At 46.7% G+C, this 22,413-nt stretch overlaps 1 protein-coding gene across 1 annotated transcript in view; it reads left to right on the top strand.

Moving 5' to 3' along the window:
• Positions 1 to 22,413, top strand: part of xylt1 (xylosyltransferase I) — a gene marked incomplete at its 5' end in the record, with an annotated part of 63,817 nt that overhangs the window by 26,308 nt on the left and 15,096 nt on the right. The window contains 7 exons of the mRNA XM_079279155.1: positions 7,239 to 7,830; positions 12,426 to 12,598; positions 12,744 to 12,946; positions 17,095 to 17,175; positions 18,483 to 18,699; positions 18,976 to 19,152; positions 21,353 to 21,618. Of these exons, the coding sequence (XP_079135281.1) occupies positions 7,239 to 7,830; positions 12,426 to 12,598; positions 12,744 to 12,946; positions 17,095 to 17,175; positions 18,483 to 18,699; positions 18,976 to 19,152; positions 21,353 to 21,618 (1,709 nt within the window). The remainder of the gene's footprint in view (positions 1 to 7,238; positions 7,831 to 12,425; positions 12,599 to 12,743; positions 12,947 to 17,094; positions 17,176 to 18,482; positions 18,700 to 18,975; positions 19,153 to 21,352; positions 21,619 to 22,413) is intronic.

The raw sequence follows: 22,413 nt of genomic DNA, 5'->3' as shown, positions 1-22,413 counted from the left end.
CCACAGCGAGACGCAAAGCTCGACCCGCTTCATCTCACAGGGGTTCTGATGTCGGTGAAGACAATCTAACACTTAACTACATTCAGGAGACTATTTAATAATTGCCAACTCACTTAAATCTATCACAAATGTTGTGATGTACAGTAGAGCTGCCAAATACCAAATATGCACTTCCGTTTACAAGTGTTTGAAAGAAATGCGTTCGTTTTCTATGTAATTGCCTTAAATCTACGAAACAAATCAGTGCCGTTTTTGATGATTACACGAAGATTTCAGTTTACATTTCATGGTAAAAACTTTCCACTGTTGCAGTTCAATGAAATTAGTTTTTAACTAGATTGAAGATTTAAGGGTTAATAACACTTAAGTAACATTTGGGCCTTTCTTCTGTCTTTACTGCCGAACGTAACAATACACACAGCGTTTAAGCACAACATAGAAACATCTCTATTTCCCCAGTTCATCGATGAACCACCAAGTAGCATGAGCATGGATGTGAACGCTCTCCTGTATGTATATTTGATCTTGTTCACTTCAGCACTGTCTCTACCGTACATACACACTGAGGCACTAACCCTCACATTCAATACACTTCTGGTTCTGCTGCTTCCACATCAGAGAAATCATTTACACACACACACACACACACACAGGATAAATGTGACTTGCATTAAACCAGTCTCACAAGGGACGAGCGTGTGTGTAAATGCAGGTGTGTGTGTGTGTGTGTGTGTGTGTGTGTGTGTGTGTGTGTGTGTGTGTGTGTGTGTCTAGTAATCCAGCTATGTAAGCTCCTGGGATGGCGAGTAAAGGTTTTTTTAGTGGAGAAGGCGAACCGAACCTTGTGACACTCAGCAGCTCGGCTTCACTTTTGCCACATGCTTTGGGGATTTCGGCTCTGACGTTGTTCACAGTGTGAGTTTCCTTGTTGTTAATACACACTCAGAATAAATCTGTGAGGTTATTTGAGGTCGCCTCTCAACTCTGTTTCCTCTTAATCCAATTTGGGGGGGAAGTTCCGGAAGATATCAACGCATTTACCGTATTTTCTTATTTTTCCACAGTAGCGTTCTCTTCAGTTCATTTCCACAACAGTGAACAGATTCTACAGCCGATCGGATGATGTCCCATTCAGTGACTCATCTACGCTTCAAGCGTCGATCCCATGCTCTCACGCAGAGTGACCTGTCGTGAGTGCAATAGATGATCACGATTGCATTCCTGGATTTCTGATGCTCAAAACAAGAGGAGGAAATGTAACGGAAAGAGAGCGAGCGTAGAACACCGATGTGTGATCGGGAACTACTGGTGGCCAGCAGGTACTGACAACATGAAGGACATCAAGTGACCCAGGAAGCTGTGACAGTGTCACCGAGGGCCAGCGTGCACAGTGCCAGCGCCCCTGAAACAGATTATAAACAGATGATCCAGGGTACGGTGATCTGGATTTACACAGGTTCACGTATGAACGGGCCATCGGAGAACGTGCTGCTGAGTGTAATCTGTACTCGGGGGAGAAACTTTTGCGAGAGATCACAAAAGGCATGTTGCGAGGGAAGCAGAAGTATTTTTTAACTCCACTGTGGTCTTGAACTCCTCAGAGAATCCCCCACAGTTAATACATTTCTTCACAGCGTGTCTTTGTGCGGAGCTTTTCATGCAGAGCTTTGCTGTGTTTGACTGTGTTGCTTGTTTGAGGAAGAGGAACTCCTTCTGTCTTCCTCGTGTCTGTGGTTAGGATGGCAGAGGTCTGGTTTTTTTTGTCTCTTTGCCCGGCTGAAATCCACGCACGCAAAGTCAGCAAAGCCACATAATTATAAGAGAAGAATATCTGAAAGAAGTGGAAATTCAACAGCAGCTTGTGAAGTCACCTCTGCCCTCTGGAATCCCCGCGAGTCTCAACCATCGGATGATTGTCTCTGGAAGACTTTGATCTTTGTTCAGTGGTTTCAACCAGAAGAAGCCGATTACAATCATTTGTTTGTTGAAGAAGATTCCCAGAGGAGAGGCATTTTTTCATACTTTTGCTTCTTTTTCAGACAATGCATCCTTTCTCCAAATTTCATTTCCCTCACGTGAAGCCGTTCAGTCGTTTTCAGAGGTTCTCGCTGTCGGTCTCCTCTCGGTATTTGCAGACGCACGCACAAAGACACACACTCCCTTTTCAGCACTCTCGCTCCGGGGCTTGTTGCAGGGCACACAACAAGAGGCTTCTGTGCATACCAAACCCAGACTGTTCATTCAGAGCTGCCGCTAATCGTGCATTTGTGCACACACGCACATACACACTTCCATCACATGTGACCAGCATTCCTCCAGTATTAGCCGTTGGGGGAGAAGGGATTTGAAGGACTTCATCGAAAAGGAGAAAAAGAAAGAGAGCGGTTGAGGCAACTCAGGAAATATTCACAACTAGAAGATAGAATACCAAGAAAGCTCTAGAAGCACACACCTCTTATGAAGTCAATACCTCTCTCTGTATTTCTTACTCTCTGTTTCCAACCTGATCAATCGTATTGTTGGGTGCAGATCAGTACGGTGGCCCTGAGAGCTCAACGCACCGCCACATGAGGAAACACATGCAAATACATGCAACACGAGCAAATGAACACATGCTAAGCTTTTAGAAAAGGCATCGCAAGACGCTCACAACACAACGGAAACGATGACACAAAGCCCACTTTAATAACGCCGTGAGCCACAAACCACGGCAAGAACAGGGCTGCGGTGGAAAAGCTGTTTTTTGCTGAGGAAGGTTCCCAACTGAGTATCTCGTTAGCCGCCATGATGAGAGCTGTTTGAATGCTCTAAATGCTGAGGAAAGGTGCTTCAATGCTTCCTTTCTCAGCTCCTTTAGCGATACACCGGACCATTCTTTACCACAGGAAAGGAGATGATGTCGCCTCACAATTCTTTGTGGCGGCAGCATTTAAAGTGACGCACCATTGAAAGTCCATGAAAACAAACAATATGCCATGTTGCACAGGTTTAACAGTTATCTTCATACAGTCATGAAGTAATGTCATGTTGATTCATATGAATCCACAGTAACAACCATTTCATTTCATCTGTATTCATTTACTTAACATCACATTTACATGTAACAAACAGCAAATACAGCAAACTGTCAATGAATAAATCCTCCTTCTCAACAACAAGAATGAATCTACATTATTGTACAAAAGAAATATTGATATTGAACAGTTGCATTGATATTGCACGAGTGAATTGTGAGTTTGGAAGCAGTGGAAGTGTTGATTGTTAAGTGTGAAAGCAAAAGGAAGGAAGGAGCTCCGCTTCCTCTCCTTCACACACCACCAGTGGAGCAGCCTGTCGCTGTTATACAGCCTGCATGCTACAGCGGCATCGCCTTCATGCTGCCGTGTTTCAGTTGTGCTTTTTGTGGTCCTTCGCTGTAGTTTCACCATGGCAGCCAGTGTGTCGTCGAGTGTGTCGTCAAGTTGGTGAAGATGTTTCCTCATTTGCACGTGTTGTATCTATTTGCATGTTTTCTTCATTTGCAGTGTGTTCAGTCTTTAGACCCTTTCAAACTTTTACTGCACGCCATTTGTCATTGAACTGGATTGAAGCTCAGTGTACTTTGTATGTGTTTGATTCCTCAACTGTGAATCTAAGAAAGCGCAAAAGAGCAGCTGCTCTCGCCCCCGAGCTCCGATAAGTAAGACGTCTTAGGAGTCACGAAGCATTTAGGTCGTCCCAGCTCTACCCTGGCTCATTTCTCCGCGAGGTGTCCTGAGGTGCAGGAGCAGCTGTGAGCTCAGTGTGTCGGTGTATCAGTCTCCCGTGTCATGCCAGACGCCACATCTTGCTCAGAGTATCGCAGGGATTCAGTCCAGGTAATTAATCTGAGCTCGTTAGCCACATGGCAGGCAGAGCGTAGCAGAAGCTCGCCTGCCTGCTGCAGGGGTGACTCAACGCCCACCTCCTGTACTCGCACAGGAAGTACTGCATTTCTTAATGAACTTACATATGTGTGTGTACATGTTGGCTGTCTGCATGTCTGACTGTACACCAGCTTGTGTTGACAGAGTACGCCGGCACATGCAGTGGATTACCTCAGCTGGGCCCCACAGGAATGATGGCTGTTAAAGGAAGCTGGTGGGGTGAATCTGATATGTGCCGCTACCTTGCTCTCCCTCACGTCTACCATGGGACTGCAACAGTAAATGATGGCATTACGGAGGAGCGGAGCAGATGAACTGCTTTCCTTCCCAGAGCGAGGGATGATTCGTGGGCTGGGGGAGGAGGAGGAGGAGGAGGAGGATGAAGCTGGACAGGTGCTGAGAGAGAGATATGTGGGTTTTTTTCTTCTCTCTGCTGCACAGGAGATTTGGGGGGGCTGGAGAGAAAAGGATGAGAGGGAAAGAGAGAAAAAAAACAGGTGACATATTTCCCCCTGTGGCAGAGGAAATGGGGGGAAGTGGAAAGGACCAGCTCTGCATTGAGAAATGGACTAAACCATTCCCGGAGGGGTTGCTGAAAGTCCCAACCCCAAAGGCCTCTCTCTAAATGTACCTACCAGTGATGGATGGTATGAACGTTTACCCCCATGCTTTTTCCTCAGCAGAGCTCAGGGAGGGCTGTTTGTGTGTGTGTGTGTGTGTGTGTGTGTGTGTGTGTGTGTGTGTGTGTGTGTGTGTGTGTGTGTGTGTGTGTGTGTGTGTGTGTGTGTGTGTGTGTGTGTGTGTGTGTCTGCACAACCAGCACACCGCATGCCAGGCAATCCCGGCATGGCCTCCCCGACACTCTCAGGGAGTAGAAACACATCCCCTGTAACAATCGATAGCCACCCCCAGCTCCCAGCCCCATCTGCTGTCCTATCTTCAATCGCCGCCACCGCTATTAATTGTGTGCCCCAGCGTTTCCTGTTTAGCGCCCGGGCCCTGAGATTAAAGAGCAGCACAGCTACTGGAGTCCTTTGCTCACAGCAGGAGGGAGGAGGGAGGAGGGAGGAGGGGAGCACAGTGTGAGGACTGTTTATCCAGAGGAATCTCCACAGTGCCAGTTTACAAATACTACTCGTTTCCATTTGCAGGGCCACATGGGGCTAACCTCTACTCTTATCCGTGTCAATTCGTTTGCACCGAATCAACATCTTTGTGATGCTTTTTTCTTCTTTCTCCCCAAAGGAAAACAATTAAAGCCAACTGAGATGCATAGAAAACAAAAGAGTAGTTTGCAACACAGCATCGTCATGTTAAAATGCTGAGTTGATCACATTCCAGTAAAAATCTAAAGTACCAACAGCTGCTGCTCCCAGCGTCTCAATGGAACAATGTGCTGCTTTCTGTCTTATTCAGGATTGTGAATTAAATATCTTTGGGATGTGAAGGGCTGGTGGTTCACCTGATTGTGACTGATTGGCCTTGTCTTTATTTGCTAAATGTTGCTCAATATTGCAATGTGCTTCTCTTGATTATAACTGCACATATGATGTGCTCAATCAATCAATGTCACCTGCTGATCTGACTCAGATGTATCATAACTCCTTATCAGTTTAGTTACAAGATAAAAACTATCGTCCCACTTCCTCAGTAAACGGCCTTTGATGCAGCACCACTGCTGGCTTGTTTTCCCTGAAGCTTGAAGAATTAGTTTGACATTTTAAGAAATAAGTGTATTTGTTCCGTGCAGAGAGTTGCATGAGATGACTCATAAGCCCTCATAAACATCACTGAATAACCCTCTCATGTCTGTACGATAGCGTTAGCGTAGCTCAGCATCGCATAGCTTGACAGTCTCACAGCTGGTTGCCAGAAATAGTCTGGCACGTCACGCTTAGTTGTCAGGGTTTGAACAATTAAGACACATTGAGTTAATGAGTGAGCTTCAGAGGTGCTGGTTGGTGGACTTTGTCACTGTTCCGTTGGACTGAGCCAGGCTAACCATGTCCCCGTTTTCCAGTGTTCATGTTACGCTAAGCTAACCATCTTCTTGCTGCACCTTCACATTTACCGCAGAGACATGAGAGTGACATCGTTCTTCTTCTCCAGTTCACAGCGTAACAGCGCAGAAGCAGATTGCTCATAATGTCAAACTATTCCTGCTGTGCAGTCTTTCAAACTTGGGTCGACAAATGATAAGTAAGCTAAATGATAACTGAAGAAATAGATTCATTTGATAACAAAATAAACATAACCCCCCCCCCTGTCTCTCTGAGTGTGAAAGTGTGTCATCCTGCCACCTTTGTAATTGTGCCGGCACAAGTGTTTGCAGAAAAGGAAGGTTGGTGGGCTGATAACAGGCCTGGCTTCAGGGGTGGAGAGATATTTCCGTGCTGCCGCGTCCGGCTCACTATAGCGCCTCTTGCTTCCCGTGTGTCTCTCACATAACTCCCATTGCACTTAGCTCTTTCTCTCCCTTCTCCTCCCTCTTCTCTGTGTCTTGTAAATGGAGAGACACATCGGGGATCCCTGTTGTGAGCTCTACCCCCCCCCCCCCCCCCCCTTCGCCTCTTCCTGTTGTGTGTCTAGCAAGGTGTGCACCAGCGGCGTGGCAGCCCGGCAGCTTTCTTAGTTTTGCGTTTGATGCATCGCGGCACATTTCACTGGAACAAGTCAGCGCTTCGTGGGAGCAGAACTCGTGCCTTGTGTCAGCGCTCCGCCCCACTGTCACTCATTACCCTTTTCCCTCTTTCCGGTCTCCCCTGTGCCCCTCCTTCGCTTTCAGCCTATTCTGCTGGAAGGATAGGGGAATTGTACGTACGCACACTATCTCACATATGCAGACGCAGGGCACTGACAAGTGCAGCCTTTCCAGTCACACGCCACACCACTACAATTTCCTCACATTCTCATGTGGCTCCACTGAAAAAGGAAAAAGGTACACATGCCCACACAGACTCACAGTCCTATTCTGGCCCTTTATCCTGTCTTGGTAATCTGTTTACGGAGTGCTGGGCCCACTTGAGGGAGAATCTAATTGAAAGCCGGGCTAATCTGATGATGGCACGGAGCGGCAGAGCCCTCGGCCCGGCTTCACCTCCAGTCAGGTTGCACCTTGTAGTCCTCACGCTCAGTACCTTGCTACTTCATTTCATGCCTCGCGGTTCAATGCAGCGCTGCCCACTCATACATGCCACATTAATCCGACATTTGATATGCACCGCGCTGACTCGATTCAGATGTTGTTCTTCTTGTTTGTGTTCTCACTGCCCGACACTTACCAAGCGCCTCGCTTGTCTCTCTCCTCCTCTTCCCTCTTCTCTCCTCATCCAGGACGGATATTACTCCCACCGGCCAAAGGAGAAAAGTAGAGTGGACAGCAACAACGAGAACTCTGTGCCCAAAGACTTTGAGAACATTGACAATAGTAACTTTGGGGCGCGCTCACAGCCACACCGGCAGTCTGTAGGCGCCACCAGCAGCAAGCAGCAGCGGGAGCATCTGCAGGAGAAAGCCCACGCCCAGCAGCAGACCTGGAGGGACAACTCCCCGAGTCTGGGCCGCGGCTCAAACGAAGTGCTGCCTGTAGGCCACCAGCCTCTGGCGGTCGGCAACAATGCCTCCTACCCAGGTGGGCGAGGCGGAGCGGGAGGGTCTCGGCAACACTACAGTCCCCCACAGGCCCAGCAGGCCCAGCAGGCCCAGTCGCAGCACCGACATCAGCACAGGAGGCAAGCCACTGCAGCGCCGCTGGCGGTGACCTACGACGATCCACCAAAGTGCGAGATCAGCGGGAAGGAAGCCATTTCAGCTCTTTCCAGAGCCAAGAGCAAAGAGTGCCGGCAACAGATCGCTGAGGTGTACTGCAGACACAAGGAAGGGCAATTAATGCCTGAGGCGGTCACTCGCTACTGCCCCCTCGAGGGTAAGTCCATCATTGTAATTAATTCGATTGATTAGTTGATTTCAGTCACTAGTGCAGTCACTTTGTATTCTGCAGGAATAACGTCTCACTGAACGGGTCGATGTCTATCAAGCTTCCCATCGTAGGGACACCTGGATGGTTTTCTGATGTAAAACCACGATTTGTACATCTGGTGCCGCTTAAAGTATTTCTCTATGACATCACATTTTCATGACTAAATAACCAACAATCAGTGTTAAAGTCTGGGGTAAAAACATCCTCTGGTGCTATCTATTGAGTGTAACACTCACGAACTTAACTCGTCTAGATTTGATGGTCGGTGCTGGTGACAGAAGCAAATAACCCCACAACTGTCTGATTGGTGCACAGAACTACGCGACATCAGCTTCACCGAACTGACCTTTATTTGTAATTCTCACTTTAAACCAATGAGAAATATACAGAAATAACCAAAACTATTCAAACTTTGACAAAGATGTTCAGGACCCGTTGCTCATAGACAGAATCTGGTAAAGAAAATCGGCTTGTTAGGGCCTTAAACATGCCACAGTGTGAACTAAATGTTGGACAACAAAGTGTTGTGATTTAGCTCAGTGATGGAGAAAAGACACAAACGCTGGGTTAGAGTGTGTGTTCATGTATGTATGATGTATGTATTGTATGCACTCATATTACCGTAAGATATATGAGGATACATAACTGCTGCAAATGCAGCATTTATGTAAAAACAGTTACAATATGTGAGACAGACTCAAGAACTCTTTGCTGGAGCACTCCTCAAACATCGTTTCCTCTCTCACCACTTTTAAGAAACGTGTTATTGGCCTTTCCTCGTATTGTTTGACATGTTCTTGTTGTTTTCACGTTATCTGCTCCTCTCTGCTGTACACGCTTTCTTTTTCATTGCAAAAAAACTGAAAAGTAATATCCGCAAAGCTAAGTACACAGAGTGGTGTGACCATTCAGGCTTTAGCACACGGTAAAATATTTCCTGTTCTCATAATTGCAATTCTTGTCAAAGGCAAGAAATGTTGTTGTTTTTTGCTGATATGTAATTGGTGAAGTAAATTGTTGGAGAAAATGGGGACGCTGCTTGTATTCTCTCTAAATTGGTTTCCAATTTTCATTTGTTTTGTCAAGCTGGCAACAGAACACAAATTCTCCTTTCGTTTTGTCAAGCAGACGCACACAAACTCTGTGAATTTGTGTGCGTCTGCAGTCTGGCCGTGGGTTCTGAAAACATAATCTGTTGCGGCTGCCGCCATCGGTGGGGAGCACGCATCAGCAGCCGTGCTGAATGAACAGCACGTACACACAGATGCATTTACACACACGGGAGTGCACTGACTGCGGTGTGGACAGCAGGCGAGAGCCGTTACACATCCGGCCTGTTCTCGTCAGGTACCTTCCCCGACCTCGCTCGTGTTGTTAGGACTCGAGGAGGCACCGGGATTTTGTAACTTTTGCACATTCCCCGAGAAGAGGAGCAGCGTTTGTCCGTTCCTGAGCTGCTGTCATCTCACACAGCGACTCACCGTCACACTCACACTGACGGTTTGATCACAGCAGACAAAGACATTGGAAAGGGCCGTCCATGGTGTTTGGGCTAAATGAAATCACTTTCCTTTCTGACTCTCCGTCTGCCTGTCAATGAGTTATCGCTCTCTCTCGCACCCCTCCTCTGTTCCCCGTCCCAATTCAAGTCCTAACCTTGTTAGCAGAAAATTGGCCAATTTGATTTGATGGGTGTGCTGTCCTTGAGGCCCTGGCTACATAAGCTACTGTGATAGCTCCGGCATTAGCATCATTGAATAGAGGAGGAAAATGTTCAATCTCTTCTCCTCCACATGCGAACTTGACGAATGTCACTGGGCCGCGTTGCTCCAGCATGCAGCTTTAATCCAGTGGCCTTGTACTGAACAGGATGTGTGTATAAATCATGCTTAAAGCTGCTATCATCAATGTAGTTGTAACGATCAATCAAATAATGGTGTGAATGCAACTGCTCATAGTGACGAACCGAAACAAAAACCCAGATCTGACGTTCCCCTCAGCTCTGTGAGTTACTTTCTTCTGGCTCATTGTTCTGGTTCACTCTCACCACTCTCTCGCAGTAACTGGGCGATACGGACAAAACCTTCTATCTCGATATCGTTTACTCTCTTGAGTGATAACGATATATTCATCACGATATAGCATGTTTCGTATAATTCCATGAATGTAATTTCATGGTAAAGACTACTTCTTATACTCGTGTGTGAATTAAATACTTGAAGATGAAAAGTATAAAGATGCAGCGCTGCTCACATCTTGATCAGGTGTCGGTGACAATCAGCCGATCTGGTATCGGTTACCATTGTTTTATGAATAACCCCTTCAGTACATTTATATCTACGTCTTCATTTGTTGTATTTATTTTTATCGTTTGTTTTACAGTTAAGAAAGCAATGTTTAAGCCAAGCCTGATGTTTCTTACACATCAAAGAATAACCCCGTCTCTTCTGTGAGGCGTTTATTGATCAAGCACTGGTTTTGGATACTTGGTATCGGCATTTACCCAAAGTCCAGGAGTTGGTATCGTATCGGCACTGAAAAAGGCAAATCGGTGCATCATTAGAGAAGTATTGTCTCGTTAAATAAAGAACTTTAGTGTAAAATGAACAGGAAAGTTATATTGTGGGGAAAAGGTCAGGGAGCTGATACGCTTGTGTGATTGTTACTTGGTGGGTTGAGCAGCATGATTAAAACGTGCTAGTTTCATTAACATGTTGTTAGCAGGTTAGCTAGACCCAAACGCTCTCGTCGCCATGTGTCGCCATGTGTCTTTGGGATCGACCGTAGCTCAGCTCTTGTTCTAACCTCTCACATGAGCCGTCACGACGGCGGCTGGGCAAGACGATGGCGGAAGAGAGCAGACGAGGGAGAGGCAGTTTAAAAGATTGATGGCGAAGGGAAGGGTGATGAAGAGTAATGAGGAGGGCTTCTATTTCTTTCTTTCAAAATAAGGTGCAGTCTGCTTCAAAAACTCTACACATGATGCTCATTTACAGATAAACACACATGCTCGACAAAACTGACGGTTAAGTTCTCTCACACACACACACACACACACACAGCAGTGCTCATTAGTTCAGCTAGCATAGCACACACTCTCCAAGTGCTTTGTGAAGTGACTGGCCAATTATCCGTGTGCAAAGCAAACCAGTGAACCTTCTTAGCTGGCCACCAATTACCGTTCAATCTGATACGGCTCACAGTCGACTTCCCCCCTGAGCTGTCACACACACACACACACATGAGAGAGAGAGAGAGAGAGAGAGAGAGAGAGAGTAATAAGTGACTGACAGAAGCCACATGGAGCCAGGGGAGCGTGTCATTAACCCAACCTTGTGGTCAACCTTAGATGTTGGACGCCTGCCCTTAAATTTAAACGAATGAGTTTGTTGAACGTGAGGGACCGGGCCTTTTTAGCCCGTCCCCGTCTACTCAAAAAGAGACGACATGTCGGACACTTACCCTAAACTTAGGGAACCTTAGGGCCAGTGGGGGAGGGGAGTCGGGAGGGGCATTTTTGACGAAACATAAGCTCAGGGGAAGAAACAGCCCCCACCTCAGTATTCCCTCAGCTTCCTCTTCCTCTTCAGCACAGACAGGCTCATGGGAACTACAGTCCCACATTACAGTCATTGATCTACACATTCTGTGAACAAATACGTCTCACGAGCAGCGTGTGCACGTGTGTTATAACCGAAGATTTAAGAACAAACGATGTCTGCGATCATGTTTTGGGCCTTGGTGGTGCAGAACTGTTTCCTTCAGGTCTGAAGAGCGAGTGTTTGTCTTTGAGCGGTTAAGGTTGGTAGGGAACCACACAATGGAGCAATGGCAGGTGGCTCTCCAGAGATTGCTGGAATTGTTTAATTTGACGGTGGCTTGGCCGGCCGCGACCGGGGCGGTGTTTGCCGGCATGCTTATTCTTGTCATTCGTGTGAAAACCAAGGCATCTTCTGGGAATTCTGCCGAAGAGGAATGATGGCACATTGTCAAACCGTGCTCCACCCTGAAAGCCCCGGAGGAATCTCTCATTGGATTCCCATCTGAAGGAGGACAGTAGTTACAGTGTCTGGGTGAAATTGTCATCGTTCCAATTCAATCACATGAGAAAACGTACGAGTGAGTGATGGTTCTGTGGTTGTGTTTTTTTGTTCCACAGCAGAGGCTGAAGAAGCATTTTTTGTTCTCATTTATTCATCTATTCAATAATATCTTAGTTGTAGCATGGCTTTCTTTACTTGTACATAATCCTGACTAAGAACAGCTAAAGTATTTCAATGCCTCGGTGGAGAGCAAAGGGAAAGGAAGAATCATATTTCATTGATCGCTATATTCATCATGCATTCGTAGGTGCTTCACGTCTAATACTGCTGTTTGTGCCGCCGCTCATAGATTATCACATAAACAACAGATTTGATTTGGCAATCAAACCAAACCCTGATTATGTTACTGATGAGGAATCCACGCCGCGTCGCCTTAATTAAATGCAAGACGTGTTTCCACAGGTGTCGTCGCTAAACTGTTGTCTTCACACCTCACAGGTAAAGCCAACGCTAACGTCCAGTGGGACGAGGACTCTGCCGAGAGCTTTCCATCCCAACCGGTCAGAATAGCGTTTGTGTTGGTGGTCCATGGACGAGCCTCTCGCCAGTTTCATCGCCTCTTCAAAGCCATCTACCACAGCTCGCACTACTACTACATACATGTTGATCAGGTGAGCCGCAGAGAGCCTACAAACACCGTGCACCTTCAGTCCTTTGTTCCATCAATGAAAGATCGGTATGACAATACGATCTTCTTCTTTTTTCAATACTTCAGACACGATAGTAATCAGTGTCTGATCATTTCCTTTGTTTCAGCGCTCTAACTACCTGCACAGACAGGTGCACTCCTTGGCGGCCCAGTATTCCAATGTGAGGGTGACCCCCTGGCGCATGGCCACCATCTGGGGCGGGGCCAGTCTGCTGACCATGTATCTTCGCAGCATGGCTGACCTGCTGGCCATGAGGGACTGGAGCTGGGATTTCTTCATCAACCTCAGTGCTGCCGACTACCCCATCAGGTAAGGAAGACTCATCGAACAGGAAGGCGGGTTCAGTGACGGGCGATGGGGGAGACCTGAGGGGGAGGCAGTCGGGTCATTTCTGTAAGAATTGTCCTGGAAGGAAATGAAGTGGGGTGAAGGAGCACCCGTCTGCAGTAATAAAGGTGACAAAGGCAGTCGCCGGGCGTGCTCAACAATAGCAGACCGCTCTCAGCCAATGTGGAGGAAATTCAATACACGCTGGTCTGGGCTGCTGCGGTTAACTGTGAGCTTTAAATAAAGAGTCACTCCAAACCAAACAGATCGATGAAGTAGAACCTCTGCTATTCGTTCACACCTTCTATTCCCTGCTTCCTGGCTCGCACTCCATTGAATGGGTTACATGGTGAACTGATCACAATTTAATTGCCCAGGGTCAATACCTATTGACTTTCCAGGTGGGTTATGTACTGTACAGTCCGAAAGGCATCTCTCCGCTCCAGAATATCCCCTTGAAGAGGCTGTAAAAGGTAATTAAAGCCACAAAGTCTACGTGGACATGAAGTCATGGAAATAGCCGACTGCAGGAGAATTTTTGTGACTTGTACTTTTTTTTTTTATGTGAGTTTATAGTCCTCCTGGGAGTTCAGGGTCTGCTGGGTTTTTGATGTAGCTCTGCAGCAGCCAATTAAAATCCTCCTATTAAGGAAGAGTTATCTCTTCTGCGCAGCCAGATGTCCACCAGTTGAATTTAGACAAGCTGTAATGGCCACTGGGTAAAAAGAAGCGGGATCTGATGTCTCCACAGCTGGAGCTAAGATGCCGGGGCAAAGATGGATTTTGTTCACAGACGGGCTCTATCTCGTTGCGTTTGCTTGTTTTTTCACCATATCGAACGCTGCTGACGCGCCGTCTGTGTGTGTGTGTGTGTGTGTGAGTCTGTGTTTCTGCACCAGTGTGTGCACACCTCAGTTTATGTCTGCATAGTTCAGTGTATCTCAGCACCTTCCCGTGTACATGTGTGCATATTTATCCTGTCTGTATGTCTGTCACTGCATGATTCAAGGTATTTACGAGTGCATGCACTGAGACACTGTTTTCCTCCCGTCTCTTGCCTACTCATTTGCATGAGGGTGATGTTGTTGAGAAAATGGCTGACAGTGGAGGTTTTAAGCCCCATCTGTTGGGAAACGAAACGATTGATGGAGCGAGAGAGGGAGCCGAGAGGCAGAAATGACAGGGAGTGGCGAGGGAGCGAGAATAAGCAGCTAGGGAAGGGGAACAAGAGGGAACTGCATGTTTTGGATCCATGCAATATGGAAATATGTAAATGGAAATCTTGTATCTCTGCTTAGCAAGTGCATTTGTAACCACAGCTTGCATTTTACAAAGTCTGCTCCCTGCATATTTGCTAAGTTGAACTTGCAAATGTGGTCCTTTTTAAGAGGCAGGGCTGGGCTCAGACCCGTGAGAGGGAGCGTCCTCGAGCAGCAGACTGAAACCCGTTCAGCTGTTTTGCCGCTGATAATCCTCTCTGATTTCTTTGGAAAAGGAATTGGCCGGAAAAAGAGACATTCTCCCTCAGAAATAAACACCTCAGCATTACATTGTCATTGTGGACGTACTGTAGCACACTACGTCGCACAAAAACATGTCGGTATAAGCAGATGTCTGCGAATGCAACCATGTGTTAAGCTGCCAGCGTGCTTCATCAGAACTGCGTGCCGGATAGCCGCTGCTCCCTCACCACACCTTTCCATGCAAAAGCTGCCGTTCACGAGCACTTCACTCCGTGATTCAGCTGACTTCAACTCCACTCAAAATATATGTTGTGAATCTGCACTAGTCTGTTCTTAATGTAGCTTTAAATACAGGAATTGTGGTCACAGACTTTCCAAATTGCACTCGTTTTGCCTTGATGACCATACTGCAGCTTCCCTGCCCCGCCGTCCTGACTACGACGTCCTGACTACGACGTCCTGACTACGCCGTCCTGACTACCCTGTCCTGACTACTGCTGTTGTTATCAGTGGGATTGGAGACAAGCATTATTTCCCCACTAATTCCCTGATAATGTCTGTCCTGCCGGGCATGGATAGCTCTGAAAGGCAAACCCAGAGCCCCTCACACCAGCAGAGGGGCTGTGAGTCCATGGGGAGATATGCTCTATGTGTGTGTGTGTGTGTGTGTGTGTGTGTGTGTGTGTGTGTGTGTGTGTGTGTGTGTGTGTGTGTGTGTGTGTGTGTGTGTGTGTGTGTGTGTGTGTGTGTGTGTGTGTGTGTGTGTGTGTGTGTGTGTGTGTGTGTGTCCAGAGGCCAGAGGATGAGTTACATGCTTGCTTTGTCAAAGTACAACCCTCTTTCCCAGCTTTTATCTCCACAGCCTCCTTGCTTTTACCTCTTTATGGACTTTACAGCTGCTTTTAAGGAGTCTGAGCTTTGCCCGACGATGGCTGCAGGCGTCATATGGTCTCATCTCTTTCACTTTATCATGTCTCTATGAATAAAAAGTTGTATCTCATATTTTAGCATTGTTCCATAAGGGATAGGTGTAATTTCCTGTTGTGAATAAAGCCATTTATTACCCATTAGAACTAAGCCAACGTGCTTGAAAATGTGTTTGAAAAATGTCATAAAAACGTATTGAAAAACAAACGAGATTGTAAGTTGCAAAACCTTTTGACGTTTTTCACTGGACAAAAGTGATGAATGTATGATTCCTCTCTCTCCTGTCTGAGTGTTGTCAGTGTGCGTTCATAACCTGGACTCCACTGGAGTTCCCTCCTGGAATTATGTACTTAAAGTCTGTGTTATTAAAAGGCACATTATTGATTTAACAGTAAGACCAGTGAAACAGTGACATAATGAAGTTTAAATGGCTACGATATTGGAAATGTGCACATTTTGTCAGTACCTCACAGCGGTTTATTGTGTGTGTGTGTGTGTGTGTGTGTGTGTGTGTGTGTGTGTGTGTGTGTGTGTGTGTGTGTGTTACAGTAATGTGTGCGTGTGAATACCACTGTGAGACAGGGCTGACAGTAAGCAAACTAGACCCAGTGGACGCGGTGACCACTCAGGTGGCAAATCTGGAGCTTAACATGAATTCCCCTTGCTCTCTGTGTGTGTGTGTGTGTGTGTGGGGGGGGGGGGGGGGGGAGTAGAGCCAGAGAGGACTGCATGTCTCTGTGTAGCACATCATCAGTTAGGCTTTATGGCTCAGGACCTCCTAAAATAAGCCCCCCAGGCTGTGAAATTGCTCCTTGAAGAGAAAATTACATTAATACGCGCTTGCCCCTCCCCCAATGATCCTTGAGCTTTTCACCAGGGCCGCGCAGTTAGAAAGGCAAGCCAAGCTTCATGAAAAGCTCTACCGCAGATGAGATGGTCGAGCCATGGACTGTGGCGTAGCCTGCAGAGCAAAGCGTTTAGCCGGTCTGGCCCGTGTATGAGGGAGTTGACTGCTCTACAATGTAAGAGCAGCATGAAGTCATTCATCAAAATCTTTTGTATAATCCTTAATAGTTTGAACGGCGTGAAAGGACTGAATGTCGTCTTAGGAGTCTTAAATATTTCATATTTGTTGCGGAAAAAACACATCAGACAGAAGTTATATTCCAAACAGAGTATATTGTATATGTCTTCAACATGTGTAGGGAGGATCCTTCAATGTTTACGACAACGTTTGGAACAATCCTCAGTTATTCGATATCAAGAGTTGAACACTCAAAAGCTCAGCTGAACTGTTTAATCAGGACTCTGTCATTACATTTTGATTCAGCTGTTGCTTAATCCTGATTGGTGCAGGGAAGTACGTGACATTACATTCGCCTTCTGAGCTCCACTCGCTTCCTCCGGAGAGAAAAGAAAAGAAACTGTGAAGAACACAATCACAGAACTGCCTATTTGAAATAACCAAAAAGAGTTTGAACTTTGGATTTTGATATAATTTGACAGATATTTAGCATTTAACAAGAGCAAACACACGGACACGGGATTAGAATTTAAAAAATGTATTTCTGATGTCACTGTCTTTTTTATAGCAGCCAGTAACAGATGGATTCATTTGCATAATGTCCCTCCAAAGCTTACATTGTACTTTTAACATGTACTGTACTGCAGACTCAATGTTGCAGCTAGGTCTCCCCATATGTTTCCCTCTCTAAACAAAGACATCTTCTTCCATTTCAGGACCAACAACCAGCTGGTGGCCTTCCTGTCCAAATACAGAGACATGAACTTCATCAAGTCCCACGGCAGGGACAACGCCAGGTGATATACTTCATTTAAAACACTCCAACCTTTCTCTAACGCTCTGTGCTTGTCTCTCTTACTCACACACACCAGCACCTATAAGTGCACGCACAGCGCACTCCTGCCAGCACGGCGTGGTCACTGAATCATAATACAATTAGCTCCCATCTGTGGCTCCGTTAATTAACCTCCGCCGCCAGAATGCCCTTTTCCTGCTGCCTCTACTTTCTGCCTCATCACACCCCCGCCAAAACACATCCATCCACACAGTGGGAAACACATGCAAATAATTTAACTCAACCCGCCAGCATGGATGCATGAGTCAGCGTGACTCAACGGTGCCTTTTGACATTCGCGTCGGAGTATTTTAATCAGTGCTGTTTGATGAGTGAAGCTGTTTTGTTCCTGATTTAATTCAGTTTTTAACGACAATAAGGATCTCGGTAATCCACCGTCCGCTACATGCATATGTGTGTGGACGGCTGAAACGAATTGAAAAAAACGAAACTAATTGAAAAATGCACGAGTGCATTTCTAAAATGTCAACCGCGCATATTTGCACGTGTGCGCCTGTGAGCCACACGGTCAATACATCGACGGTGGTTGTTGTTCGGGTGACGGAGGGAACAGGCCGACCTGCTCGACCTGAACCCGACTCCCTTCATCTCACACTCCGTTCACAGGAGTAACACCGTGTGCACCGCGTCTCTTCTTCTCATTGAGGGCCGAGGATAGCAGACATGTTCTGTTTACGGACAGAAATGTTTGGATACAAACTATTGTGACACTAAACGAATCACAATTAATGTTTCAAATTATGAATATTTGTTCTATTTCGTCAGCAGTTGAGTCGACCTGAGTATATCTTTAGTGAGTACTTTTAGTTTTCCTTGAGTTCCCACATTAGGCTTCAGATTCTGTTTTTAAAGCAACTTTATTCATAACAGAATAAAAAAGCAAAGCATTTAGAAGGAGCAGATCTCGATTTTCACCTGGATTTTATGACAAGCACTCAAATGTTTGTTTCTGACTGAAAGAGGACAACGTTCATTGAAGTCAACAAGGACACGCACAGCTCCACAATCTTCTGTTTATAGAAAGTAAAGACAAAAATTGGGAAAGAATGCAAATGAGCTGCTGATTATATGCAGGCCTCCCTCTAAAGATAAAACAACCACAGAACGCTTCTTTTTATGTAAATTGTGTTTTTAAAATCTAATTCTCACCTGCATGTCTCACAGAAATAATTGTCCCTCACAGTTTTTTATATTTAATGATATTAAAGTATTCCGCGCTGTAACCACATGTTTCTGTGCGCTCACCAGGTTCATCCGTAAGCAGGGTCTCGACCGTCTGTTCTTTGAGTGCGACACCCACATGTGGAGGCTCGGCGACCGTAAAATCCCAGAAGGCATCTCGGTGGACGGCGGGTCTGACTGGTTCCTTCTCAACCGCATGTTCATCGACTACGTCATCAACTCCAAGGACGACCTGGTCATCAACATGAAGCGTTTCTACGCATACACTCTGCTGCCAGCCGAGGTAACACACGCACGCACGCACACACACACGCACGTGTTAACCTTTGACTGACAAGTGAGTTCGGCTATGAACTCATAAAGTGAAGGCAGGATGCAGGATTTGATGAGAATTGAATGGTCTCTGTTGGGAAATTGGATGTTTATCATGAGTTACTGTGATTCTCTTACTCTCTTACTGTTGTTAATCACAGCAGGTTTATGATTTTCCAACTTGGTCTTTCTGTCTCTGTCTCCCCGCTCTCTCCTCTGTCGGCCTCTCTTATTTCTCGACACCCAGTCGTTCTTCCACACGGTGCTGGAGAACAGCGCCTACTGCGAGAGCATGGTGGACAACAACCTGCGCATCACCAACTGGAACCGCAAGCTGGGCTGCAAGTGCCAGTACAAGCACATCGTCGACTGGTGCGGATGCTCCCCGAATGACTTCAAGCCTGCCGACTTCCACCGCTTCCAGGTAATAACACCACCTAACGGAGAGAGCACCACGAAGCCAGAAAGGTATACAGACGTGTCTGGAGGGACAGACGAATGCTGAGGGTACGACTGGCAATTTACACTTTGTTTTTGTGTTTTTTCATGTTTATAATCGAAGCTAATTGCTCCTTCATTGCATAATACTCGGGGCAAAGTCCCTGATAATCTTGTAGCGCAGGTTGAATATCTCTTTAAAATATTAGCAAGAAAGTCATCACACAGAAATAGCTGCAGGGAAACCATCCAACCGAGGACGAGTGGACAGCAACGGAGGTGACGGAAGGAAAGGAACGCACGTCTTAATATCTATCATTTTTATACAAAGTTTGACAACTACTGACCCTGGGCTTGATTTAGATAAAAGGCCATATATCTTCCAGCTAATGTCAATCAGAGAGATCAGATAAACCGACAAAAATAAAACAAATTTTAATGAAAAGCATGTTCGTGGGAAATCATTAGCAGTCAATCTTGAAATGATCTGGCCTCCAGGTTTGTCCTCCCGTCCTCAGCATCCGGCCCGTTCGCACAGCTTTCACAATCAATGTGTGCAAAATGATCTCTTGATTATTATGACCGTGAGAGGGAAAAGAGATGAATCGCAATTAGATCCTCTTTGTGTGAGGATGAGGCGGAGAGGAGACTTCGTTAGACTGAATGAGTGGCAGTGAGTCCAGGACCCCAGAGGAAGTCAGGACCAGCGTTTGACTTTTAATGTGCTCCTGCAAAGTAAAAGCTGAAAAACACTCGGCCACAGTTAGAAATCATGAGTTAGAGTCTCATCCTTTAAGTGCTTTGGCTCACTTGTTCTCTCCTGTCCGTCACCCACCAGTCAAAGCTGACCTCAGTCCTCTCTTTGCCAGACCCGTCTGTCTCGCCTCGGTCTCTGGCAGTCCAGTGCCAGCGCATTACTCCAGGTCCTTGGCACTGCCGCTGGGTCTGGTTGGCACCCCGGTATCAGTGGAGTCCACCCTTGGGAACAAAGCAGCCCTTCCAAAAGCTGGCCAGGCCCCGGTATGAACAGTTCAATAGAGTTTACCTCTGAACCTTACCGCTGGGGAACATGCAGACAGGTTCAGTCGGCTTCCCTTTGCTTTGCAGATGAGAAGAATAATTCAAGATCGACCTGTAGAGTGATTTTGAAGTGCTCATCAGTGGAGGGGTTGTTCTGGAGAAGGAGAGTGTCGATGTGCCTTTTGTCTCAGAGCAGCATTGTTTGGGAATGTGTTTCAGAGTGAGGTGCATTTGGGAAGCGTGTCAGAAAGACAGGCTGTGACAGGTCGGTACCTTCAGCTGACTGCAGCGAGGGCTAAAGCCTCCCTCCCTTCCTGTTTCATTTGATGTGGCAGATCACAGAGGGTTAATGCATCATCTGGTCCAGTGTGCAGTGATTAGGCCGGCCTTGTTTCAGCAGGTAGCACCGAGGTGTTTGGTGCTGGCTCACAGTGTCGGCAAATAGTTTTGTGTCTGGGACGATGTCTTCGTGAAAAGGCCAAGCTGTGTAGGCGGCAAATTGTATAATGCACAATCGACCACATAAGCAAGAGTGTGGCTGAGAGGGTGAGAAAGACACGGGTGGAGTGTGGGAGGCCAGACGGGACCCACAAATGAAAGGAACTGCTGAGAGAAGAGGTGATGAGTGGATGGATGAATGAGTACTGATGCTTCTGCCGTTACGTCATTCTGTGCCTCCAAGGACATGTAGCAGGCGTTCCTCTCTTCTTAAAGGTGAACTGACCAATACTACAGTTTGGAAGGTGCAAACTTACTTATTATGCGGGAAAAGTAAATGTATAAAACCTTTTGTGGCTCCAGAGGGAGCTGTGTGAAGTCATGTGACCCTTTGTGGGAACCACTGACAGAGAACACAAGATGTTATTCGTGTAGACCATTTGTTCTGCAAAAGAATGAAGACAGACTGAGGAGAGAGTCATTCTGATTTCATTTATGTCATATTCAATTCACATATCCATATAGGAAAGCTGTATCTCCATTCCATCCACTGCCTTCTCTACCTCTGCCTTTCTTTCTGCCCACACATCCAACACATATTCACTCCCTGCCATCCTGGCACACCACCATTTCCTAATCTTCTCCTTTTTTCCCTTCTTTATCTCTTCCCTCCCTGCTTTGCTGTTATGTCCCCCTCCCTCCCTCCCTCCTCCCCTCTACCTCTGCAGCAAACGGTGCGGCCCACCTTCTTTGCCAGGAAGTTTGAAGCCAGCGTGAACCAGGAGATAGTGAACCAGCTGGACGCCTACCTGTTTGGATCCTTTCCCCAGGGAACGCAGAGCCTAAACTCGTACTGGGAGAACATGTACGACGAGCCAGACGGCGTCGCCAGCCTGTCGGACACGCAGCTCACGTACTTCCACTCCTTCTCGCGGCTGGGCCTGGCCAGGGCTGCCGCCCCGCTGCAGGGAAACCCGAATGATCACAGCTGCAGGTTCGTCTCATGAACACATTCACCGATTCGCTCATCACGGCATCATGACGCAGCGACACGTGCACTTCCGTTTGTTTTGGCTCTCACACCCCGCCACACCCATGTTCATGAGAAACCACAACCTACTGTACAGAAAGGTCTTTTGTGTCGATGCAGCCTCTCTGTCTGGGATCACATGTCTTGATAACAGATAACAGTTAATTGCAGCTGGGAACTCCCGGGTGACGCTGTTCATTCTGTAATAAATGATTATCCCAGAGATCATGAGGCTGCACTGGTCAAAGCATTGAACGCTGCCCCTTCAGGTTCATTATGAGTGGAAATGTATGTTAACATACAGCGTGTAGTTCAAGAGAAAAGGGAAACACGCTATGTTTATATTTAACAGCCAAATGGAACATTTAGGCTTTCCTTAAGGCAAACAAGCAAACCCAGTCACGTAAAAACACTTTAAGACAGCTGAGAGGCCAGAAGGCAGGAAAGAGAGAAAACGTGTGTGTGTGTGTGTGTGTGTGTGTCTGCGTGTGTGTGTGTGTGTGTGTGTGTGTGTGTGTGTGTGTCTGCGTGTGTGTGTGTGCGTGTGTGTGTGTGTGTGTGTGTGCGTGTGTGTGTGTGTGTGTGTCTGCGTGTGTGTGTGTGTGTCTGTCTGCGTGTGTGTGTGTGTGTGTGTGTGTGTGTCTGCGTGTGTGTGTGTGTGTGTGTGTGTGTGTGTGTGAGAGTGTTTATGCAAGCAACTCAAGAGTGATGGTGTTGATGTGTATGTGTATGCATGTGAATGTGTTGCTTCCAAACAGG

The sequence above is a fragment of the Melanostigma gelatinosum genome (assembly GCF_949748355.1).
Source record: "Melanostigma gelatinosum genome assembly, chromosome: 11".
Taxonomy (NCBI): Eukaryota; Metazoa; Chordata; class Actinopteri; order Perciformes; family Zoarcidae; genus Melanostigma; species Melanostigma gelatinosum.
The sequence above is the reverse complement of the archived record's forward strand: the minus strand, read 5'-3'. Positions and strand labels throughout refer to the sequence as shown.